Source organism: Protopterus annectens, chromosome 4.part0 (assembly GCF_019279795.1).
Source record: "Protopterus annectens isolate FY-2018-M chromosome 4.part0, PAN1.0, whole genome shotgun sequence".
NCBI classification, from domain to species: Eukaryota; Metazoa; Chordata; order Ceratodontiformes; family Protopteridae; genus Protopterus; species Protopterus annectens.
The window spans coordinates 1379555547-1379582900 of NC_056733.1; the positions used below are offsets into that span (position 1 = coordinate 1379555547).

The 27354-nt window shown below is 35.7% G+C and overlaps 1 protein-coding gene across 1 annotated transcript in view; it reads left to right on the forward strand.

The window, feature by feature from the left end:
• The first annotated feature begins 297 nt into the window (after positions 1-297).
• Positions 298-27354, forward strand: part of CXCL14 (C-X-C motif chemokine ligand 14) — a 142963-nt gene continuing 115906 nt past the window's right edge. The window contains exons 1-2 of the mRNA XM_044069219.1: positions 298-572; positions 933-1038. Coding sequence (XP_043925154.1) covers positions 509-572; positions 933-1038 — 170 coding nt within the window. The 5' untranslated portion in view covers positions 298-508. The remainder of the gene's footprint in view (positions 573-932; positions 1039-27354) is intronic.

Genomic DNA, 27354 nt, shown 5'->3' on the forward strand with positions numbered 1-27354 from the left:
AAAATTTCTGCAAAAACTATGTCCTTAAAGAAACATACTCCCTACATCCATTTACGAAGTACTTGTTCCCCTTTTTCTTTAAGGTGTCATCGTGGACATACCTAAAATAAACACAGTCGCGGTAAATAAAGGTAGTCAGGTAACACGACAGTGTCTGGATATTTTAGCATTTTGTGAATCGACGTTTTCTTCGACTATATGTGTCTGGTATGAATTAGTTGTGCAAACAGCCCCCACCGTTTGGAAGTATTGAGAAATCGGAAGGGCTCGTCGCGTCGGTGTACATATTAATGAGGCTTTGCTGGAGAGCCTGAGCTTTAAGAGGACGCAGACGGAGGCTCCGCAGGCAGACTACAACACAAAGTGACAGCAGCTGACCAGAAACTCCTCCAGCCACAACTCCTCTGAGCGAATCGATAACTTTGGATCTCCCACTTAACTGACCCGACGTGGTGGGACCTGATATTAGAATTACAGCCTCTGCTAAGTGACAGTTAAGGCGACTGCCATGAAAGCCGTGACTGCAGCCGTGTTGTTTGTTGTCATTGCCATCTACTCAATGAACATAGAAGGTAGGCTTCCCCGTACACAGGGTATACTGCTTTTTTCTCTGTTTTAGTTCTATAACATTTGTCACATTGGGTATTAGCCACTGACGGCAAGAGCCCTCTCTGTGCCAAGAAACAACTTTAGGTTGTGTAAGGTGTGTTAGCGTCCTTCAGCGTGAAGCTTACCTTGTGATAGGTACAGCAGAGGTACTATGAGCTTTTTTATCTTTAGGCAGTTGGAAGGGAAATGTACTTTATGATGAACCGCATAAAAGGCAAGCCTGCATAAGTGGGAGAAGTACGTATTGTGCTGTAGTCTAAATTAACGTTGTTTTCCAAAGCAAATTTGTTCATTAGGTAATGCAAATATATTCATTCTTGTAGGGTCTAAATGCCTTTGCCCCAGAAAAGGAATGAAGATACGATACAAAGATGTCCAGAAACTGGAAATCAAAGCGAGACATCCTTACTGCAAAGAGAAAATGGTATTGTAAGTACCTCTAGACTCATTAAGTTTATGATATGGGTAAAATAATTGGTGAAGTGCGTGGCATTTGCCTTCCTGTTTGATATCTCCCCACTAAACTAGCGCCACAAGAAAGAAAAAAAAGTGCAAAGCATTGGGTTGTTTCTGGACTTGTATTGCAAAACCTTTTTTTTATTTGGGAAATGGCTGCATGAGATATTGTCCACGATTTAAATTTAAATTGGCATCCATTTACTGGTGCCGTTGCTGACTGAAGTCAAGTTTCTCAAGCACAAATTTAAGAAAACCTCATTCCTTTCTAAATGCTGTCTGCCGAACCTAGTTCAATACAACCCTGAGAGAATGTGGAATGTCCCCCTTTACCGAAATATGCTATCATGCCCACGTTTTGTCTGGAAATGGAGAAAATATCTGATCTTTAATTATGGTGGCATACAACCCTGAGAGAATGTGCAACGTCCCCCTTTACCGAAATATGCTGCCAAGCCCACGCTTTGTCTGGAAATGGAGAAAACATCTGATCTTTAATTATGGTGGTGGGGGGGCTGTATATTGTGATAATTAAAATAAGTCTTCTCGTGTGCAATAACTGGATACCTATCTTATTTCTGATAGCCGTTCAGTGGTCTGGCAAACGAGTTCATTCCTCGATGTGCTTTAGAATTGAAACGGGGGTGGGGGAGCGCAGAGTGACTGTACAGTGCCAAGTAGTTTACCAACGAGTACAAATATAACACGCCTTGTTGTATGTAGCTCATAATTTGCGTATTATAACTTTTCATATTATTTTGTGGGCACAAGCATACATACGTGCTGCAGGTTACTTCCACTTGGATTCTGCATCACGTTTTGCTGAGTCGCTCATGTAACCTGCCTGAAAACTTCTCTGGGCTTATGCAACTAAATTAACCGACTCAGGGAAGGAGTATTTAGCATGTGCAATGTTTTACATTTCATTCTGTGCTATGGCAAGAGGTATTATAAACATTAGCTTAAGCTATTATGAATTATGAGCGGTATGCCAGCTGTCTTGTACTTGAGCATCCTCTGCTGGCAATTCTGCTAAAGGCATAAAAGGAATTTCTGCTAACACAAGGCTAAAAAGTGTTCTGAAGTCTCCGCAATGGTGGGACACGATGTATGTTAGACCGCATACATTTATTATGAAAGTATATTACTTTAAAATTATATAAGTACCTTCTGCCAATACGCATAAAATATAGTTTTCGTGATTACAGTTGCTGTAAAAATAATTGAGATTCAGGAGATAAAAATCCATTACAGTCTTTTTATAAAGTGGAAATAACGCTTCATTCAGCACGGTAATGCTATCGGTGTCTTAGCATTTTAGGAACCCCAAAGAGGGACTTTGCATGTTAAAAATTTCCTTCCATCTATAGGATGTAGAACAGGTAGACTAGATACTAATTTTAACCATGTTTCTCAGTGGTAAACGCTGATGTGTACACACACACACACACACACACAGACTCGCACAATATTTTCATTAAGACTTTCTGTTGCCTTCATGGGGCAGATACATAGAAATGTACCTAAGGAAAAATATAATACCAACTGTATGTATTTTGAGAGCCTTAATATTTAGATATAAAGTCATTCATGCGCAGGCCAGCAATGATCTCTTAGTGTGCTTTAGCATGTAACTCTGTCTCTTTTGGCTTCATTAATCGTTTTTATGTCAACTTTGCTTTATTCATGCTGCTGAAAGCCATAACTCGTGTAATATTAACCTTGACAAATATTCCCGTGCAATGATTTATTTGCATATCTAAGTGTTATGCTCAGCTTCTTGTATAGCAATACTTTCAAATGTTAAAAATAAAATGCCTCTGTATGTACTGCTGTGTTCTGTTTTAGACCTGTCTGGACTTAGCTGTGTGAGCTGTAACACATGGTAGGCAGAGATAGTATAATCATATATAAATAGACTAGTGCATGGAATTCTGTGACACAAGTTATGCTTTATCCACATCACTTTGGTGTTATACTCACACAGTTCAGCACTTTTTAATATAATACATCAAGTTTATCACAGCCTCCATTTATTTCTGACATTGTGCTGCTTGGAGAAGAGTAATGTGCACAAACATCGGAGCATACTGCTACTATTTAGGTCAAAGGAACAGTTATAGTCACGCATGTGTAGTCACAGCATCGAGTACAATCTGTCTCCTTCTTATATAGGTATACGAACGACTGCTAACAGAGGGAGAAAGAAAGGGAGAGAAACCACTGAATTCCACAGAGTAATAATGCATTTATTTAAAAAAATAGGGCAAGCTGTTAGCATACAGAGATTAAGACCATTCTTTCTTATCGCAAATGAGAAAGTCACTGCATCTCGTTGTATGTGTCTTGACGTGTAGCCACCCTTGGTATACCGATAGGCCTATGAACTTGAAAATTAATCAAAATCATTCATGTTTTGATTGTATTGCATAAAAGTATTTATTATTGAACTATTATTATGTCAATTATTTGACTAGGGATTAAAGTGTTAATGGTGCAAAGAGCTTTGACAACTGAGAAAGACCTAGTATGAATTTTTTTGCTGAAGTTTACAAATGAAATTTTGGACCTGACCTATGTTTAGATCGTTGTCCCAGGGCTAATAAAACTCTTTCTGAAGGCTGATTGACGTACATTGGTATTTTTCAACATCAAATTTCAAATCCATAGCAGCCAGCTTTAGAACGAATGGGATTGTTATGTCTTCCTGCTAAACTAAGCTTGTTATAGTATGATCCATACATTGCATTTATATTCTAGTGTAAACCCTAGTCAAAAAAAGGATTTATATTCTCGTGTTCTTCTTTAATATTACTAGGCTGTAATGAATTAATTTATTTTAAAACCAATAAGCCGAAAACAAACAAACAAAAAAAAAATAATATTGTTATTGGAAATTCAAAGTTTTGAAAGGTGCAGGGTTTTCTGAACATACTGGTGAAGTAAACCATCTCTCTTAGAATGATACATATCTACAATACAGGGTTTATGTCTGATCTGAATTTATAGTTTCAACAGAAAACATTGCTGAATAATGAAAAACATAGCAAACTAAGGCTTTTTAGAAAACATCTGATGCAGGCAGCTATAGTAATAAGGATGAATATGGTATTATTATGTGAGTGAATACAACTTTGAAAAAATATAGCTATATATAGATAGATATAGGTATTTCATCCACCCAGAAGGAAAGAAAGCAACGTTGTATTCAATTCTTTATCTATGAAAATGTGTAAAGAAAATATTTAGTTGCAGAAAAAACAATTGCCTCCTACTGTTCAGCTGAACTGAAGGAATAGCTCTTACATGGCGTTGAAATCATGTTAGTATTTTTTTCTATCTCTCACATTTTCTTATGGCAGAATGTATTTTGTAATTGTAAAGAAAATTAAACTGTATTAGTACTACAGGCCTGCTAATTTACTGAGAAGAGAAAAGTAGTTTAGTAGAGATGGTTGCATACTTCTGACACAAAACTTTTTTTTTTCGGTATTTTGTATTTTGTCTTTTTATTTTCTTGAGACTGAATGCATTTTATGATTAAAATAAAATCAAACTGTGATGCTACTGATCTACTAATCTACATTGAAAATCAAGCTACATTAAGCAGTTTCATTTATCAGCTTACAGCATACAGCCTACATAAGTGTTTTAAAATGTGTCTAATTTAAATCCATAACCCTTAAATTACACAAGAATTGGAAATCTGTGGTTTCATCTACATATGCTATATCATAAGAACAGCATTACAAGATTTTAATAATCATCGATGTTTAGTAATTGTCAATGCAAAGTAACGGTGGCTATATGTTTTTCACTTCATAACTGGTTACAAGAACAATATTTTGTTTTCAGGAAGCATTTCTGTTGTGCATTATTAACTAGATAGCATGGTTTGCTCAGTTCTGCTTTATCATTATCATTACGCTTAATATTATTGTCTGCAGTAGAGTTATGCAGTGATTTCCTCATCCTTCAAAGCATTAATTAGATCTCACAAAGCTTTATTTTACTGAGAGTGAAAACAACTGAAAAGGGAATGAAAGTGATCATCTGTAGTGCATATGTAATGTTAAAAGCAGAAAGGTAATTTATTATAGAGATGCTAAATATGTTATTGAAATGCAAGTCAATGTCCTGGTATATGTTAAGTTTATTTGTATATATGACATTTTTATTGTTTTTTTAAACATAATTATTTTTTTTAACAGATAATAAATAACACATAAAAACAAGATTGCCCATATCATGCAACTTAAATAGACTTTTCATGGTACAACATGTACTAGATATAATATTCACAAATGCCAATGGTAACAGTCCCTGAAATTAACATTTTGTCACACCCTATCCCAATACTCCTATGGTCCCTTTTACCCTTTTACCCGTATTTAAATGATTTTAACTGCCATATGTTCCATATCATAATATAACATTGTATATAAATGAACAACCCCCCCATAACCATTTTTATATTATCATACTGTACTACTTAAACTTAGCTCTATAAATTACCTATTACTGCAGTATGAATGACATACAAGTTTTTTTTTTATTTCTCTTACTTAAGAAACTTAGATCTGACTTAAGGAGTGACCTTTTTTCTATTATATGTACAGTTGTCCAGTGACATGCATAATTTCACGCTATCATCACCCAGTTTTCAGTGTACAGATAGATGTTATTAAAGCTCATTTGGGAGAACTGTTATTCCATTAACCATATTACCACTTCCATAACACCTCCCCATTCTCTCATAGTATATCACATTTCCATGAACTTCTTCATTACAGAGCAGGCAATGACAACTCTATACAGTTTTCTTTTTACTCAAGTGTATGTAACAGTACCTTATCTGTTCTGAGTACTTGAGTATTCCAACATATACTGTTTGCTTGCTCTGCATTGCCATTTTCCATCCTTATCAAAGTCCAATTGTGACATGCACCTTTCAGCATTTTTAATGCCCATATTATGATGATTCTTCTCCTGCTATACTTCAGGGCATATATGGCTTCATATTTATAGCCTTCTAAGACATGCAGTCTCATCAGCACTCTCACCTACAACTTATTCTGGTGCTAATACAGGTGTTCCAGATTGCTTCTGAGTTGTGATATTCAAAAGGAGATACAGTACTTACTGGAGATGTCTTGAAAGAAACCAGGCCGGGTTTGTAATTGTAGGCTACTGTTTATCTGATGGCTTCTTTCCCCTTGGCCATGCATCATAGTATATTGTTGATTCTTTCCACTGTCCGGACAAATTGTGTGAAGCTGCTCATATTCCTTTTAGTGACTGCTGTAATATTCCTTTTAATGATTGTTCTTCTCCTATACATCTCTGAGCAAAGTTTATTCAAGCAATGATATCTTCTGAGGATCAGAGGCATACATCTCAAATGTCCAGATTTTGAAGGGGTATTCAAAATTTGTTTTCAAAAGTTTGCTACAGCCCTCCAAGAACTGGAAATAATTTTGAGAAGTCACAGTTGATACTACCAGCATTTAAAAAAGTAATTCTAATGTGAATCCTTTTCCTCAATTATTTTCATCATCATTATTATATTATTATTATTATTTGATTTGTTCATGAGTTTGGAGGCAAAAGCCGATAGGTATGGTGATAAGTTACACCTGTTGGGTAAGTTCCTTGCTGATAAAATTTGGATTACTAATCCCAATTTAAAATGACATGTATGGGGATTAAACTTTCAGAAACTGATAATTTTTCTCATTTGTCTTACCTCAAGACATCTTAAACCCCTAATATAATCAGTATACAAGCAGTTCAGTGCTGTTTTGACGTTACTCTTCCAATTGTGTCCTGTCCATCTAGACTTATGAATAGATGTGCCTGAATTGCTGATTTGTACTTTGAGCAATTCTTAAAACAGGTCTGTTGGGGCTTTTCTTACATGACATCTTTAATTTATTTTAGATGCAAGATTCTAGACATTTATGTTAGTTTATGGTAATTCTGCTAACTTGCAAAACATGCATGCAGGATGCATCTTGTCTGCAATTAAAAATATTTAATTTTATTAGCTTCTAAGGCAAGAAGCTTAATGTTATAATACAATGTGGTGTTAAACTTCACCTTCTAAAATATTCCAAATTACATTTAGGAAGAAAGACAGATTATAGTTATGGCTGTATATGTTTGATATTAAAACCCTGTTTGATGCAATGGTTATCACTGTTACTTCACAGCGCTTAGATCTTTGATTAATTTCAACATGAAGCATCTCCTGTATAGAATCAGCATCTCACCCCTGTGTGACTTATATGATTTGGAATGTACTTAGTTTCCTCCTTCATCCCCAAAATATCGCCCAAAGCTGAATTTCCAGTTCAGTATATTGCCCATAAGTGGGCATTCAATATGTGAGCAAATACACGTGGAACCAGTGATAAAATGGCATCGGTTCATGATTATTTCTCTGATTTGTGCCCAATGAATGCTGGGATATTCTTTTGCTGCCTTGAGAGCCAGAAATGGATAAAGTGTCTTTCAGACAATAACTGAATTAATATATTAATTAATACATGGTTTATTTTAAACAAGCACACAGTTATAATTAAACAGGCAGATAATACTGTAATTACTTTAAATGCATATTTCTAAACTCTTCCGGTAACACAGTAACAAAACTATCAAGTGACATTACATTTCGATAATAACATAACATGACCTATACAACATATCTGTACACAAAATAGTTCTGCATATCATCAAATACAGTACAGAATAAAACAGATAAGCTGTAAAACCACACCCCTTTGATACTTTTTGCAAATAATACAGTGACATTCAAGGTGTTAGTACTTTGCTAAATCCACCATTCAACTTTGGGGAATAATGAACAACATATTTAAGGTGTTACAGCCATAAATAATTTTTTTGTCTCTTTTATTTTACAGGATTGGGGAAATATACTTGGTAGTCACTTAGCTAGACAGATAGGGAGAGACAACTTGCAAACATATACATATGTGGAACATTTTTAATAAAACCTCCGGCAGACTACAGATATAAAATATATGTGATGAAAGGATAAAATAGAACAGCTTCCACTTTTCATAGCTTAACTGACAGGTATAATGTTCGTTAACCAAAATCTGTATATAAAGTATGAGGCAGGATACTTCTAAATAATCAGACCTATTATAATGGCATTGTATAAGAACTGAAAAGTGAAGACAATAAATGCAGTTATAAGACAATTTGGGTGGAATGATGATTATTAGACCAACCAAAAATAAACATTTAGACTCGGAGAAGCTAAATGTGTATTTTAGCATTGCATTCTACAATAAGACAAACCCTTCTGCAGATGTCATTTGTATACAGGAAAAGCTCATGGATGTAGATATTAGCTATGATCACCAACAAACTCAGCTGAGTTATTGATTTTAGGGGATTTGTGACAGAAATACAAATGTATGAAGAGCAGATAAAGTGGAAGAAAAACGAGAAAATGCAGTCTCTGCATTTTTACATGCCAGAGTAAAATCGATTTCTATGGCAGTATAGAGATTTCTAGAGTTAGAGAAAAGTAATATTTGTAGTTGTTTGTATGACAGTAAATATGTTATAGATTTCTGAATTCAAGAAGTCAATACAAATTGATACTAAAATGCATACTGCAACACTGTGTAATATATGCACTTCAGGGATATTTTTAAACATATACAAGTAAAGAAAATGTATGATGGAAAGTAAAACAGCCATCAGTTAACTGAAATATTTCTAAAAAAGGTCAATGTCAGAAGGTGAAAAAGATCATCAGTTGACTGACATCCTTGTTTGTAAACCAATGGTGAAGTATTTCATTCACTATGCAAACTTCTAAAGTAAACCGCATCTCATCAGTAATGGTATGCATATATTATATAAGGGAATTAACTATTCTGGAGAAAGAATAAATTATCATGTGGCAAAAACTGTAAATGGAGCTGAAGAAAGTAACAGAGAAATTGAATAATAAATTACATTACGGAAAAAAAGGTGCAGAAGACACACTGCTTATACTCTGCAAAAAGCTAAATGTACTAAGAAAACGCAATCAACATACAGAATAATACAATAGCTGTATTTTTTATGAATGTGAAGAAAGTTGATTAAAGCTGTGACATGAAATGGAAATAATACCTTTTCTGTAGTTACAGGAAGATCTAACAGTGAAGTTGTACAGCTATAATACCACAGAAATGTTATAGATGATTCATCCAAGCTTTGTAATACTTTAGTAAATAAGTACAGATAATCGGAATTTAAGCTGTATGCCAAAGAAAATAAGTCTGTTGCAGTCATGGATTTAAATACCATTATTTAGACATACACATAATTCTCTAGAGAAGTCGTGTAATGCCAGCTGTTAGGTGATGGACTGTGAATCAGTAATTGCAGGGTTTGAATCAAAAGAAAGCATTTTTGCTGTATCAGTGGCACCTGAATATGGTTTATTGGATCCCTTCATTTTTTGATTGTTGTTTTTATTCTGTTTGTTTTATTTTAAAATTGTGTTTTACCCTAAAGTTTTTTTTCTTCAAGTTTTAAAAGTTATTGGCTAGGGTCAATTGCTTTTTTATTCACTGACTGTAATGGAATTAAAGCTAGCTAAATTGTAGGAGCAGCAGAGAAATAGCCTTTCTTATTTATGGTAAGCATTAAAGGAAGGGGGTTCACCACTGGAAACTACAAGTGATATGAGGCTGCTGCTGGTGTGTGATTGTACTGGATTTTTCCCATTAACCTGTCAAGTCCCTAATGTGCTTTTAAACTTTGTAGTTTTTGAGTAGACCTCCCAGTGTCATCTGCTCATTCCACTGGACACTAAATGATCAAACTGGGATTGGGAAAGCCATCCCCTTAGAGTGTTTAAGTTTGGCTTACACTCTGTTTCATATCATGCAACTCACGTAATGCACACTGCAATACTCAAATTATTATTTTTTTTTCTAATTCACTTTTAAAATCTATAATAATATCTTTCAAGTGTACTTCATTATGAGGAACACTCCTCATTTTGAGACTTAAACAATTCATGTTCCTCACAGTTTCACTTTTAAATAGTCTGTCATACTTTCAATGTTAAGAATTTTTTCAACTGACATTCACAGTAAAACTACTGAAGCATAGAAATTCATTAAAAATGCTTTCTATTAAGTGTAAAGTAACATGTTTTAACACATTCTTGATCTTTCTAGCTGAAGTTCTTAGTAAACTGTTAACAAGTGTACTGCCTTTTGGCAATTTGTTCCACATTTTGAGACAGTGTTCCACACTTTGGAGATGGAAGGCTGAGAATTATATCTGTAACATCTGGGAAAAGCCAATAAATCACATGACCCTAGAACTGCTTCTCAGGAATGAAGTTGAGATTAGTGTTTGTCCTGGTGAGAGAAGGAGACAAGAGATGTTATTTTCTAGTCTTTCTAGAGATACCATTCACTGAGAAATCTGAGAATTGTGTCTTTGGATCTGGTTTGGGATTATTGCTACTACTTTGCTGTTGTTTTGAGAAGGAACATAGATTCATTTATTCCTGATGGCCTCTAATCAAGCAGTGTGTATGGGGCTTCCCTGACCAGCCTGCTGTGCTTCTGGTGAAAAGCTCTTCAGGCCTTTGTGCAGCTGGACTTTCTATAGTGTTAAGCTGTTGTATGTGCTGTCCAAGATATCTACCAAGAGAAGGCTATGGCAAATGGACTGATGTCAGCAACATCTTGGGTGCTATTATTTCTTATAAAGCAACTTAGAGTTAGTGCAACTGTTTTGTTTCTGGTGAGGAAAGAGCAAATGATCACTGATTCCTAGCCATGTTCAGCTGCAGTGAGAGCAGCAATAGCTCCAAGGTAGTATAAATAGGCAAATCCTCATTGCTCATCATTCCTGGCACACCTAATTCTTTCCATTCAGTATATACAGCTAGATTTGCTGTCATCTAACCTAAATTCACATTATCACCCAAAATACGTCATCTGAAAATCTTCAGGGTCTATTATAATAGTCTCTCATTATCCCTCGAGTAATGTGACAAGCTCTAGTTCTACATTTCTCCACCCTCTGGCAACATGGCTGCCTTATGCTACCAGTTGTTCACTGCTTCAACCATTTGACAGTACAGCCTGCAAAACTTGTAAATATTTAAGAAACAATGAGGCTTTTGACAACTAAATATCAAGTACAAAACATGCACATAAATATGCTGTTTACCCACACCTTATCTATCGATCTATCTTTCTGTCTAGAAAAAAACAAGGAGCAAATGTCTTGCATCAACCTCCTGTCAGGAAGCATCATACCTCCACAGCACCACATCTGTCACAGGGCACCTCAAAGCTCATAACTTATGCTTAGTCTGTAAAGAAAAATTTGTCAAAGCTTCCTAGAAAACACTTTAAATCACACAACACAATAGCTACTCCTTCTCCATGCACACATACTATAAATCCATGTAGATCACCCAAAAGTCACCAAAAAAGGAGATCTAAGCCCATAAGGTCCATCAATTATGTTTGTGCACAAGGAAATCGTTTAGTCATGGGTGACTCTATATTTAGGCATACAGTCTCTACACTCACCAGAATGGACAAGAACAGGGGGACTGTAAGCTGTCTGGTGCCAGGAGTTGTGATGTCATAAGGACTCTTAAACCTGCCAAATATGAGTATTGCCTAGTGGTTCCCTATATGGGACTAAATGATTTGAGGTAATGTACCCAGAGAGACATGCACAGAAATATGATGAAACCTACAATACATGTTTTTCAGAAAGAAAAGACATTAGTCATGAGTAGTGTCTTGTCTTCACCTAGAATGATGTCAAGATACCAAGACAAATAAATTAGCTTTAGCAATTGTTTAAATAGCTGGTGTCATACAAATGAAATCCAGTTTGTGTCAGCCTGGGATGAAAGTTAAAAATGTCTGCATTAACATAGGCATTGGCAGACATTGGTGACTGTTAGTAGTATACAAATATACAAGTACAGTGAATGCTGTAATGCATTAACACTTCCATTGGACATTACATGTTATCAGACTCAGCAATATGTGTTTATTAACATCAGTCTTTACTGCCTCCCCTTATGAATGCCTTTAGCAAATTTTCTTTTCTTTTTCTTTCTTATTTCTTTTTTTTCTGGATATCTATGCTACATTACCATCAAACTTCCCTCTCAGCTGCCCTTTTGACTCATGTGTCCCTCCTCTGGGTGACAGATCACTGTCCCATTTATTCTTCTTAGTGTTTAATGCCATGCACTGAAAAACAGTGCTTGTTCACTATGGGAGATAGAGCTTTTTTAATGTAGAAAAATAATAAAAGGCACTTAGCAGAGCTGGGAACACAATAAACTGCTGTAATCACTGAAAGGCAGCAACATTGTTTTATTTAACACCACAAATTAAAAATAAGAAAGTACATTATGTGCTATTGTCTCTGTTTATTCAGAGACTTCATCAGAATACTTGCAGTTCTATTTATTTTATAACAATAATAATTATAATTAATTAATTGCATCACTCAAAACACGCCCCCTAATTACCACAGCAAAGCAACACACCCAAACCCTTATGAATATGTATATATGTATTAGTTATACTCATTGAAATGCTCTATTTCATAGGCTTCCTTTATAAAAAGGATGTGCATTAAAACTACTATTACAGATTAATTTACATTCCTATTTTATCAAATGATGACATAAATATTTGAACTATAGCATACAAGAAAATCAAATAAATAAATGCATAGATACATAATGTACACAATATAAAATCTAATATAATGTAGAAAATGACATAGAAAATAGCATGAAAAATCTGTTCAATGGTTAAAATGAATTAATTCATGAAACAGGTACATATTAATATGAATTATATAAATAAATGTATGCACCCTACACCTATATTGTGCACATACACCAATCTCATCTATCTAGGGCTTTCAATTTAAAAAAAAACATGCTTAAGAAAGTGAATCATTTAATCCTGGCCACTGTCTGGCCACTGTGTAGGGCATTTCAATCAGTATAACTAATACATGTATACATATTCATAAGGGTTTGGGTGTGTTAGTTGTTTTGCTGTGGTTATTATGGGGTGTGCTTTGAGTGATGCAATTAATTAATTATAATTATTATTGTTATAAAAGAAGTAGAACTGCTTGGTAAGGTATTCTGATGAAGTCTCCAAATAATCAGAGACGAAAGTGCTTAATGTACTTTCTTATTTTTAATTTGTGGTGTTAAATAAAACAATTTTACTGCCTTTCGGTGATTCGGTGATAACAGTAGTTTATTGTGTTCCACAGCTCTGCTAAGTGCCTTTTACTATTTTTCTTAGTCTGACTGTTCGTATTTTACTACTTTTTCTTAATGTGTCTATGTCTCCATGTCATGGTTGCCACATTGGCATATGCATGCTAGCATCAGGTATGTGCACAATACATGCCACAAAATCAGCCACAGAACTTTCTTTCCTACATTTGTTTTAACTGTGATGCTCTCAAGGTGGGAAAGCCAACAGTTGCTCAATTGCTCAATTGCCAACTCTCCTTTGTCAGCTCTTTTAAAACGTGAGCGTCTATTTAAACTTGGGAAATCTGGAGCATAATTTGGGCTTCTACCTCTTTGTCAGCAGAGCTGCCTCTATATAAAACACTTTTGTCATCGTTATCTGATGACTTGTTAGGATTTTCTTGAAATCATACCATCAAGTATGTTTCCCTGCCTATTCACAGTAACTTAAAACCCCATCATAACTTTATCAGTAAATAAAGAACAACATGGCAGTGATTAAAATAAACCAGCTTCAGTATTATTCCTTTTATATTGCATTCACATGTAGATTCACATGTATCCTAGAATTCATAAATGCAGTGCACAGATGCATATTAGTAGCATCCAACAGCCTTTTAGCTTTTCTGAATGCCAAGTACCAGCACACCAGTATATACTAGGCACACCTGTTGTTGAGCTGGCAGCCAATGCTATGTAAAGTGAGAGCACTACCTACAGCAATGATAACATCTGCCATGCCAAGTATCTCTGAGTAGCTCCTTGGTAAGGCATGCTGCAACACAAGTAACTGGATTATAAGGTCAAACTGTGGACTGGTATCATGCTTGACTGTTGTTGATAAATAAATAGCGATCATTAGGCATGAGGACAAATAGGGGTCATTATCATGGTATAGTAATGAGAGAATCTGACACAATGTGATTTCCCAATGGCAGCTGCTCACCAGCATCTCTGGGGGAGAGATAAGGTAGTATGTAGTAGCAGGTTTTCTTCTACAGTACTTCATTACAAGTATTTATTTTCCTGACATGCAACATAGTTGTCAGTTTATTCTTATTACTTTTTTTAATATGCTAAAGGAATCTGTTCTATAAAGTAACTGTTTGGATCCTATATAGGAAACAATGCATGCATATGAGATTGGTGCAGAGTATGAATGTGCTTATGAGGCTTAAGGACATTAGAGGTTAGTTTCTTGTGTATGAGTGTTTGGTACATGACTGAATTATTACTGTACATTTGTGTTCAGAGTATGTGTGGGTAGCTGAAAGCTGTGGGATTGAATAGCATCTACAGTGTTTGCAAGTGAGTGTGTGAGTGATCAAGTCTGCACTTATGATCTACAGTGCTAGGTATTGTGATGCTTCCAGCCCAGCTAGCTGGAATTTTGTAAATGATTCTATAATTTGTGAATATTGCTATGATTTATACAGAACTGTATGTTATGTACTGAGCTTCAGGAATGTAACCACAGTGTACCCTACTGGAAGAGGACAGAAATGTATATAAACTATATACCCGTGCAAATGTATGTTTTAATAGTAGAAGCTGGAACACACAGAGTTAACTTACAAAACTTCAAGATAATAAGTTGAGATTGTTTTACAAGTGTGTTATCTGTCAGTTTCAGTGAAACAGACACAATGTCTAGAGCTAGAGGTTTTTTTATTGTCTGAAAAGAAAAGTAATTACTAGGCTTAAAACGTAAACATGTTTAATTGTTTTATGACATCCAGTTCTGGGCAAACATCAGAGAGATATGTATTTCTCACAGAGAAATGTTAAATTTTGTTAAGATTCTGTTAGGCTGGGAACTGAAGGCAGGTGACAAAGAGTGATGTCATCCAGGCTAACCCAGCAGTAATATGTCATATTAATTTAAGAACTCTCTCAGAGAGAGAGAGAGAGAGAGAGAGAGAGAGAGAGAGAAGGCATTTTGTATCTTGTCTTGGACCTAGAAACATCTATTCATCATCATCTGCATTGTCTTGCTAATAGTAAGTAACTAGGGTACAGTAATTTCTCTTAGACATAAATAGGAATATAGTAAAGATTAGTTTAGATGTTTTCTGTATTTATTTGAGACTGCCCTGAAATGTTGTTTTACATATTTCCTGTGATTCTGAACTCTGTAGTTTCTGTGTTGATTGAGTATTGTCTTGTCCTTTTATTATTTATTATTAAATATATTTAAACCTATCTTTGTCGATGATATTTGTGAGACATATTTAAGCTCTTAGAATACTTGCATATGTATTTGGTGACACTGTATAGGCCACTCTAATAGCCTTGATCTTGGTCACACTTACCATTTGGCAAATAGTAGCATTACTCAGTAGGATTGGTCACCCTTTGTAAGGGCTTTTATAGTAGCTGATAAGTAGAGGTTGGTGGCAGTGATAACTACCTTATAGTCTGGGTAGATAGCTAGCAAACCTGTGCCAGCCTTCCCCAGCAATGTCTCTGGGTTTGTATATAAATCAAATCCCAAAGTATGTGTGTGTGTGAGTGTGTGTGTGTGGGTGTGTGTGTGTGTGTGTGTGTGTGTGTGTGTGTGTGTGTGTGTGTGTGTGTGTGTGTGTCAGCTACTTGGGCAGGGACACAAAGCACTGGTTGGACAGACAGGGTTCTGGAGGTTTTGGCTTGACCACTCGGCTGAGAGCTTAACCCTATAGCTGTGCCAGTGAGGAACCTTATTGGGGGATCTGGAGAAAGAGGCAGAAACCAGCCCCAGACTGACTGTGATATCTGTGTGCTCTTAAGGGAAATTGCACTTTACTGTTTGTGTACTTTTCATCCTCCCATTGTGTATATCCCTCACTGTTGCTAGTGGTGAGGATTGAGGCTCCTTGATTATTGGGCCATTGCAGGGAGATCACGGGTATGTGACAGTGAGTTAGGGTGATTAATTCAGTGTGTGTGCAGAGTAGGGTATGGATTATGTGCTGTGCAACAAGTGCCTACAATCTTTGTGGTTGGGTTCCTCTTATGTGTATGTGCCTGTGTCTTTGTGTGTGTATTTTTGTATTTTTGTGTGTGCATGCGCATGTGGGTGTATGTGTCTTTGTGTGTGTGTGTGTGTGTGTGTGTGTGTGTGTGTGTGTGTGTGTGTGTGTGTGTGTGTGTGTGTCTGTGTGTGTGTGTTTATGCTCATGTGCCTGTGTGTATGTGTTTATTCATGTTCGTGTGTGTGTGTGTGTGTGTGTGTGTGTGTGTGTGTGTGTGTGTGTGTGTTTATGCTCATGTGCATGTGTGTATTTGTTTACTCATGTACCCACATATGTGTGTGTGTGTGTGTGTGTGTGTGTGTGTGTTTATGCTCATGTGCATGTGTGTATGTGTTTATTCATGTACGCATATGTGTGTGTGTGCGTGTGTGTGTGTGTGTGTGTGTGTGTGTGTGTGTGTGTGTGTGTGTGTGTGTGTGTGTGTGTGTGTATACAGTGTGCTTGCAATGATTGTGTAATAGTGGAATGTGAGTACTGCTGAGTGAATGGTTAATTACATGTTTCTGTGTATATAATAGGAGAAAGATGTTGATGTGATTCTTTGTTCTGAATGGCATTTACAGCAATAAAAGTGTGATCACAGTGTCAATTACATTGGTTTTGGGGGTTGGGGATATGTCCCCATGTAAAAAATGTGTTTTTGATGTGTCTGTTACATGGATGTTGAGTGCCAGGTCAGCTAAGTGTACAGATATGTGCACATGCATGTATTTGTATATTTCTGTGAGAAGACTAGCCAGTGTGCGTGATTTGTCAATGTGCTCTTCCCTGACGTGTGCCTCCACTAGTCTGCTGTTGATATTGAGCACCTAATCCCTTCAGACTTACTTTTCAGCATCAGCTGAATTTGTAAGTGTTCATTGGAGAAGCATTTTCATACATCTTGCTTATCAAGTGCAGTGAGCTGTCACTAGTAATATCTTCAGGGATGAACCGAGTATGACAGCAGCTGTGACAGAAGTATGTGCTGACTGAATACTGTCTATACAATGTCCTGAAAAGAAGATCAAACATACCTTGTTGTGATAATCCTGCTTGAATGAGCTGCAGAATCAAAAGCAAGTTCAAGAAAGCATAAAGCAGGAATTAAATAATCCTAATATAGGCTGCTAGTAAATCTATGAACCTATGAACCTACGAAAGCATAAAGCAGGAATTAAATCATCCTAATGGAGGCTACTAGTAAATAGGCTGCTACTTACCAAGACAGTGCAAGTTATACTCTGACTTAGAAAAATGGGTTATGCAAGGAAAATAATGCTTATCTGCAAGTAGGTTTTTTAACCACAGATCTAAATTTCATGTAGAAGCACTCCTTTAAGAACTTATAATGTTCCAAATTGCAAGTGGTTTAGTAAGAAAGTGATAGATACATCCACTGTTTTTGTTCATACAAGCTTACCAGTGACATTTACACTTTGGCAGAAGGCTGCAGGGTCTTCTGGGTAATGCTAAAGCATTATGTCTAACAGATGCATGGCACTGAAACACAACATGTGCTTTGTTGTGTAAAACAGGATACTGTGCTTTAGAGATTTTTTGTTTTCTATTTAGCTATCACATATTTAATTGCCATTAGTAACACTATGAACATTTAAGCCAGTGGATGTTAGAAAATGGAAAGATATTTAGCCTACAGATTGATGACATTTTCCTCTGTCTCAGATTATGAAACACCTTCATTACAACAATATTTTCTTTATAGAAAGAAACTATTCTACCAAATAAGAGAAGTCATATAGCCAGAGATATTTATCACTTCCTTTAAGGTTTCCAAGAAAACAAGTTTCATGTCAACTGCGATTCACTAGGACATGCAAATCAGAATCAAAAGCCTATATCACACAGAATAAGAAAAAAGAATAAGTTAAAAGCTGGGGAGAAAACTAAAAGCCTGCAAATTTTTTTCAGTGGATATTATCCTTCATCGCGATAAGCTCTGAAAAGATTTTTACAACTCATTTTACTTTCTAGAATTCAGTTATGTAATGGTGGATATGCTTTCATTTTAAAATGCAGATTGTTGATTTAAAGATGAGATTTAAGAAGTGTGACAGTGTAAGATATTGTCTGTTCACAAACTAGCAAATATATTTAGTTTATGTATTCAGCTTGTCTTTGAAAAGAACAGGCCAAAGTATTTTCACATCAGACAAAACAATTTAAAACAGAACATCACATTACAAGTCTAAACACAGTCTTAACAATTTTCCTTAAGCTATACAAAAATATCCAATAAACATTTAAAAATAAATGCTTTAACATTACCACTTGAGCAGCAAAAAGCACAAGTTTTTGTACTGCTTTTGTTGAACTCTTTATCTAAATATTATAGCAAATATCTATAAAAAACATGCAGATAGGTTCAGTTATATGGGTTTCCCTTTTTTAATTTCTCCAAATCTTTTGGGTTTCTAATACCATGAAGGGAATGGACCCCATTCCTAAGTCAAAGTACAATTAAAGTTCATGAAATTAGAATTGTTTCACTCTTTGATGTCAGCCAAAAGTGCTCTCTGCAGCACTCGCAATGTGCCCAGTAATGACTGCTGCAATTCGTATGGAGTTACATGTATTGGTAGTATATCTAAATATGACTGTAGACTCTTTTTTTTACAAGACCCATTGCCCCTACTACTATTGGAACTATCTGGATATCTTTCTTACACATTGCTCTCCTCTCTGCTTGCAAATCCTGATATTTTGTGACGTGTCTCTCTGTAGGCAGGACACTGTAGTTTTCTATACTTGCAACTATATTTATGCATTTTCCACATTTCTTGCCTTCTTGTCTGGTCCTTCATTATATATTCTTTCTTTTGTTTTTTGGCACATTCAGTTGCTGCCTGTTTTTTATCCAGGCATGGTTTGATTTCCATTCCTGCTTGATGCTGATATGCTTATGCTAGCCTAAGCAGAGAAGTCATCTTAAATTTATTCTTCTCATTTCAAAACTTTCACTACATTTGGGTCTTGTGAGGTCAGCAGATATGTCTGGCGTCCCATGATTGCAGATCTATACATGTAATCAATTTCAAGGAGGTCCATCCCTCCTTCAGGACAGGGAATATATAATCTTGGTATGCACTGATTTTTATAAATCATTTGGTGAGCATGAAGCATCCTTCTTGTTTTCTTGTCTAATCTATCCAACACATTTTGGGGCCAGTCAATCACTCGAAAACTGTAAGTTAGGACAGGAAGAGCAAATTGGTTAATAGCTTGGATTTTGTTCCTACATGTCAGCGCTGTTTTCAGGATTAATTTAAGTCTTCTAAAGTACTCCTTACTAAATTTTATTTGCATTTGTTCATGTTTTATTTTTGATCCTTCATCAATTCCCAAATATGTATACACTCACTCTTGCTCATGTTCTTTTATATCACATTCTTGTCCCAAACTGATGTTTTCTTGGTGCTGCAGTTTTCCTGCTTTAAAGGTTGCTTTTACAGAATTATCAAGACCAATGACATTCTTATATCATCTGAAAAAGTTTTGACAACTTGCAGTTGTATTTTCAGTTCTTCATTAGATGAGCTATACAGTTTCAAATCATTGACAAAGAGAAGATGAGAAGTCTTTACACTTTGTTGTTTTCTAGGAGTCATGTTATAGCCATGGGCTAAGTTAAGTAGACAGCTTAATGGGTTAAGGGCAAAGCAGAATAGCAGCGGTGACAGAGAGTCACCCTGGAATATTTTTACCGTGGAATAATTATTTGTCCTTTATCATGGCTTAATTGTAAAATGGTCTGCCACTGTTTCATGGTCACTGTAATGTAGTCAATCAGTGTAGGGTGTATCTTATACATTTGTAAGCACTCTTTTATCCATGAATGTGGGATACTATCAAATTTTTTTTGTAGTCAATCCATGCCTTACTTAAATGTGTCCCCTTTTTACAATTCTCCTCTATGACTTTATTTAACAGCAAATGATCCTTTGTTCCATATGACTTTCTTTTATTGTCCTTTTGCTGTATTGCCATAATTGAGTTTTCTTCTAAATGACTATAGACTCTGTCAGCATCAATTCCAGTGTTTATACATTTGTATACAGCATTTTTACAGAGTTTATACATCATCAGAAGGCATGTTATTCCAGTGTTTATACATTTTTATACAGTGCTTTTACAGAGTTTATACATCGTCAAAAGGCAAGTTATTGGTCTATAATTTTTAAGGCAGCTTGCAGGTACACTCTTAAGTAGAAGCATTGTTTTTCCTGTTGTTTGCCAAGTTGGTATCTGTTCGATGTGCGCATATAAATAGTTCTTACTCATGGCTAAATTGTTATGCAAAGATGGTAATACTTTTAACCAGAAGTTAAGTACTGCATCTGAGCCTGGGATTTCCAGTTTGAGGCTTTTCTTAACTTTGTTTCAATCTCTCTGGCTGTTACTTCATCCCATTTCATATTCTGTACCTTTAAACTTCTTATTCATTCTTTTACTTCTTCTAGCCATATAGCATCTTTGTTATGTTCCACAGGATCTTCATAGATAGTTCTCCAAATGTTATCTATTTTTTCTTTTTTTGGTGGTCTTTTGATTCCTTTTACTTTGTTTCCCAATTCTCTATAAAACTTTTTTGGGTCATCAATAAATTCCTTGTTTTGTACTTTTCCTTTATATTTATCTGCATATCTTCTACGTTTTTCTGCCTGTGCTGAAATTTTTAGTTTATTTGCAGTAGTGCATGATAGATCTTGATCCGTTCTAATACAGTACATTGCTTTTACCACGTCTATCTTTATAAGTATTTTTTGTTGATCTGTTCCCTCTTTTATAGTCTTCTAACAGTGACACTTCTTGTCTTAGTTGCTTTATAGTTTTCTCTATTCGATACTTCCATGATGGTCTTTGATTTCTCCCCTTTCTCTCCCTCACTGCCCTGTGTTCTTGTGGTAGAACTTCATCAGTTATTAATTTAACTGCACATTAATATATCCTGTTTACTTCTGTTATATTGCATGGATCTCTATGTGCAGTCCTAGTTATTGTGTTCATTTGTTTTAGCAAATTTCTGACTTTTTTGGATTTATTGACCTTCTGCAGTCTATTTTTTTCATTGATCTTAATATGTCTAGCTATCTCTATTAAGTCAAGTAACTCTTGTCTTAGCTCATTGAGGGCACATTTTTTGTTTTCCATTTCCTGTGGGCATTCTATATAAAGTTCTGTTGCATCTTCCTGTGGCACATTCTTTTCAGTTTCATCCTGTGCCATCAGCTGCTCTGTCATATGAGGACTCACTGGCCTATCACTCCTCAACATTAACTGTGTGAGAGTTTCTACAGTTTCCTGTTCCTTCCCTTGTCATCCAGCTTCAGGTGAAGGTTTATACCTGTTTTCTGTGGAGGGCTCCAAAATATCTTCATATAGCACCTGATGAATTGCTTCCCATTCCACTGGTTTCCCCTTAATTTGGAGTTCCATTGCGCTATCCTTTTGGGGTGCTTTTTGAATTAGATTTTCTACACTGAAGCCTTCACTTTGGAGGTACTCCATACCCTCAGTTTCTATTTTTTTACTCCTCCATTACTGATCTCCTTTTCTACTTTTCCTCTCTTTTCTTATTTTTTGTATTATAAAGTTTTCCATGTCCAGATTGTTTTGCCTGTATTTCTCTTCAAATATCTTTAGTGCTGCTCTTTTTGTATTGATTAGTTTTGCTTTCTCCTTTGCATATATATTACACCATATTAAATCTCTTTTTCTTCCCCATGTCCATATTTCTGCTTCAGGGATCTCCTGATCTTCCTGTTTCTTCTTATTTTGGGGACTTATTCCATCATGCTGTGATGTAACCTGTATTAGACCTTCTACATCATATCCTTCATTTCGCAGGCACTCCATAACTTCAACTTCTATTTTTTTAACTTATAGTTTACTAATCTGCTTTTCTGCATTCCATCTTTGTGATATTTTTTAATTGTGAAAATTTCCATGTCTGGATGCCTTTGCCTGTCTTTGAATATCTTTGGTGCCGCTTTCTTTATGTTGATTAATTTGGCTTTCACCTTTGCATAAATATTGCACCATATCATATCTCTCTTTCCCATGTCCATATTTCTTTTTTACACTTTTCAGAAATATCTAGGTTTTGTTCTTTATATTTAGTTTCTTTATAGTGTGTCTGAAGAAGTTTTAGGGTATGTATATTTTTTAAGTAGTTGACTATACCAGTGTTGGTATTTATATCAATAGCTCATGTTATTTGCAGATTGTTTGTGTGTGTGTATGTTGGGGAGACTTTTTTCTCAAGTATAATTCACAAAAAACATGAGAAGCTGCCATTCATAAAATATATGACTAGAGAAGAGTACACTGTTCTATATATTAATTTATTTATTGGACATTTGTTGACTGGATTAGTCCAAATGGGCAAATGGCCTTTTTCAGTGGAGACCGGAGGAGAAAAGCTCCAAAGGATACAAACATAGTAATGTATGACAAAAGTAGATAAACAATACAGAAGAAATACAGTATATAATTGGTACAAAAATTAAAATTACAAAATATGATCAAAATAATTATCAGGTACAATCAAACAGTTACAATTATATATTCACTAAGAATTAGGTCACAAAATTGTATGTTTTAGTGTAACATACAGTATTAATTCTGGGTAAGATGTGTTGAAATACATCTTACATTTTTGAAATAAGTGATAGAGGTTAATTTAGAGTCAGGAAATAGGTGTTGAAGTTAAGAAAAAGAAGAAGGGGAGAGGCAGATCAAGTAGGATCAGAGCAAGAGCGAGTCCAGGATTTTAACATTTTTTTAGAGTTTTCTTGAAGCAATTTGGGTTAGAAATAAATCTTAAGCTTAGGGGCAGTTTGTACCAGCTGTCAGTAGCCTGGAACTGAGTAGAGTGGCAAAAATATCCAGTGCATATATTAATTTCTCCTTTACTGATTCCAAAAGGCACTGGAAAGCATTTGGTCAAAAATGTTGTCCCTTCCATACTGAACTAATGTGTCAGTGTGCCTCGGTATCAGATCACTTATGGTAAAATGTCCAAGAGCTTGTGACTTGGGTGTCATTGTTTTGGGTGTGTATGGTGGGACATCACCCATATACCACATGATATTACTGATGTGCTGGACAGGTCTAGCTGCGGATACATAAGAATTCTACTACATATAAAGTCTCTACAGCCCTGATGTGGCTTAGTGGCATGTACAGCTCACAGTTTTAGAAGTTCACAAATCACTGTGTTACACTTTGACTAGCAGATACGTCATCTGGTGGTTTGTCTGACAAAACAGATCAATGCATTATACCAGTAAAGTGATTCATTCTAAGTTTATTATTTGGACAAACAACTTCCTTTACCCAAGAAATGGCGTGGCCATGAACATATTAAATTACATAGCAATCTACTATAATTAATAATTCAATAAATATTTCTGTTTGAATCCTCAATTGAAAAAAATAACATAGAAAACATGCAAACAGCAGCTAGCTTCATCAGGCGTGATAGAATAGCAATGGATCAATATTGTCTGTTCTGTATCAAAGCTGCAATTTCACAGACAGTGACTAGAGCTCTGCTTGCATTCTTGATAGCATATATAAGCATTTTGTGGTGCTGCTGTTGTTGTTGTTAAACATTGCCACTCTTACTTTGAACATATGTTTAGAAAAGCACCATTTAATCATAGACATCTGGTGTTCCTTTTTCCTTCAATCCCCCCCCCCCATACTAGGTAACACAACCAATAATACTCAAACTTAAATACAAGCATATGTTTAGCTTCTGTGGAGTGTTTAAACAGTGTATTTATTAAGTTTTCTCTCTCTAATTGATATAACTATTCTTTGATCAGTATGTTTAAGGCCCTGTCAGTTTTCCAACATACAAAATGGAATGTGTTCATTTAGCAACATAAACTATACCATCTGTATTACAGTGAGCATAGCTATTAAAATACATTGTTTTAATATGTTAATGTATAAAACAGACTTGGATGCTGCAAGTGCTACATTGGCAGCATCATATTGCCCAGTAACAGGCAATGATAAAATACAGTTTAGAGACAGGAGAAAACTGCATGGAGCAAGGTCTAACTAGTGTGACAGCATTAAGTCACTGAATCACACACTGCACAGATACAAGCAGCCACTCTGGTGCTCCCCTACCAACTATTTAACGGAGTTACATAGATACCTACACACACACACACACACACACACACACACACACACACACACACACACACACACACACACACACACTGACACAATGTCACTCATGCACAAACAGTCAAACATATCTACAGAGATCAAAACTGCTGTAATCCCAGCTCCTGTTATATGACTGAGTGAGTATACTCCATCAAAAGACGGTAGACGCTAGAGAATTTTTCCTCAGACAGACAGCAAATGTTGGAGGTGTGAAGGGGAAGTAAGAGAGAACTGGGAACATATTTTATGGGAGTGCAGTGAGTTGGTGGACTTTAAAAATTCCCTGTGGGATGCACTGTCAGAGATGGTGGGGTGGACAGATTGGTCTGATGAGGGAGATGATTTTTCTGAGCTATAATACAGAATTGGAATTGCCTAGACATGGTAAGGCCTTGCTGTGCCTCATAATTGTGGCTGCCAAAAAGCAGTTACTAGAAAATGGAAATCAAAATCTAAACAAACTACACTAGAAATAGTGAATATAGTAACAGAGATAAAACAACTGGAATTAAGATTTTTAGACATGGGTAGGAGCAAACTACATAAGAAAAAAATGGGAATTGTGGGAACAATACATACAAGGCAGGAATGAGGTTTAAAAGGTAGCAGAACTTAAATGAGCTATGTAATGTTTGAGTGAGAAAGATTGGGTAGATTATAAGTGATGTATAATGTTTGCAAATGGGAGTGTGTCACTATGGTTTGTGATGTAAAATCCTTGCAACTAGGATTGTGTTGGTGTGGTCTGTTTTCATTTTTATAAATGTATGATTGGTTTATCTTTACATGTGTGTATTGCACCAGGGCGAACAGCAATTTTCCGAAAGGCAGTTTGCAAAGTTTGCAAACGCCAAACGGAAAAAGGTTCGAATGTGCAATAAGCGACTGCACAGTGAGATTCGCTCATTGCACATTCGACAGTCTGGGGCAGACTGCACTATAGTGGGGATTGGGAAATGGTTTCTTTCCCCACTGTAGTGCGATCTTGGAGTTAGAATAATAAAGTAGGGGGTGTGGGGGGCACAAGGGTCTTGCCCCCCTGGATTACACTTTATCTAATTTTTATTTCAACATTAATGTTCGGAAATCAGCGAATCAGCTTTTCGATTTGCTGATTTTCAAACATTTACAACTGTTGCTGTTTTAAATTTCGTGGTTACGATTACCTCATATGAGCAATAGCACCACTGTATTTCGCTGTTATGAAGGTAAACTGTATGATTGCCTATGCAGTAAGTGATGGTTTAATAAAGATGCATCTTGTTTAAAAAAAGGCAGGAATTGATAATTTATGTAATATTATTTAGGTTATATGATATATAGCAAAATATTTGAAGTAAAATGTTTGCTATGTTAATATAGTTTGATTACTTTTATATGAATGTAAATTTGCCTATGTCACAAGTGATAATTCAATAAAGATGTTTGAGGAAAAAAAGACAGTATGCACTCTTCTTTCTTTGCTCTCCAAAGAGCACAGCAAAGCCATTCTTTGAGTTGCTCTACTATACTACTCCAGTCCTAACAGAATGTTCTGGAGAAGCACACATGAATAACAGCCATGCTCTTGGACTGCTACATTTGCATGTCACCTTTGCCACTGGTGTGGAGATATAGACCATAGCTATCATACAGCTGTAGCAGTGCAGAGATTCCTGGATTATTCCTGCATACTGCATCAAGCAGTCCTTCTACAAACAGGATTGCACAGTGCATTATACATTTATGAGTCCTGGCCATAGCTAGATTCACAAATACATTCACACCATTTCCATTGCTTGCATCTAAAAGTACCACACTATATATCTGTGCACATTTGTTTATGCTCTGCTAGTTTGCTAATGCTAAACATTACTTTAGAAATTAAATATGTAATAATTAATAGAAATATTTTATAAGTAAAACTTAAGTCTAGCAAAAAGAAAAATGTTCATGTCTTTGATAATCTATAAAATTCTCCAGTTGCTTTTAATAGCCTTTTCAGTGTTTCTACATAATGAACTATAGTGCAAAGACAATTCAGTGTGTTTTGTTTTCAGCTGAGTGATGTCATCAACATGAGACCTTTTGGTATCACTGGGTGACAAACAACCTAGAATATCAGCTTACATCTCATTTAGTACTTGTTCACATTTTTTTTCTTGACAAGGACTTATAATTCTGTCTTCTGAAAAAAATGCTTTTGTTCTCCTAATAATGATTTGAAAAATCCAATCAAAGGTTCTTCATAGTACTTGAATACACTGACTTTTGGGGAATATTAGATCTTAAGATACAATAGCAAAAAAACATAAAATTGTAAACAATTATTGACCTAGACAAGCTTCTGAGAAAGACACACCTTGTAAATGATTGTTGCTTTATGCTGCACCTGAGAAATCTAACTAGTATTTTTACTATTTGCTTACCAGTATTTAAGATAAAATATGTAAGACCCAAAACATCACACAAAGATGCTATCAGAGCTGGTTCTTCACTTGCAAAAATAATGAGCCTGTTGTCAATGTAGTAGGCAAATAATTTAACTGTGCCAAGTACACACTGGCTGCACTCTTTATATGCATCATGAGTGCATGCATAAATAAGGGTTACTGGTCCCCATGGCATTACTCGGTTTTTCCTATAATAGGTGCTGCGGTAGCATTGTTGCCTCACAGTAAGACGCTGTCCAGTTCGATTCTCAGCTAGAGCGTCTTCTGCGTGGAGACATGCATGAATGGGCGTACCTTCGTTGAAGGTTGTGGATCAGGGCTGGTAACTCGGCATGTTTTTTGAGCAAAG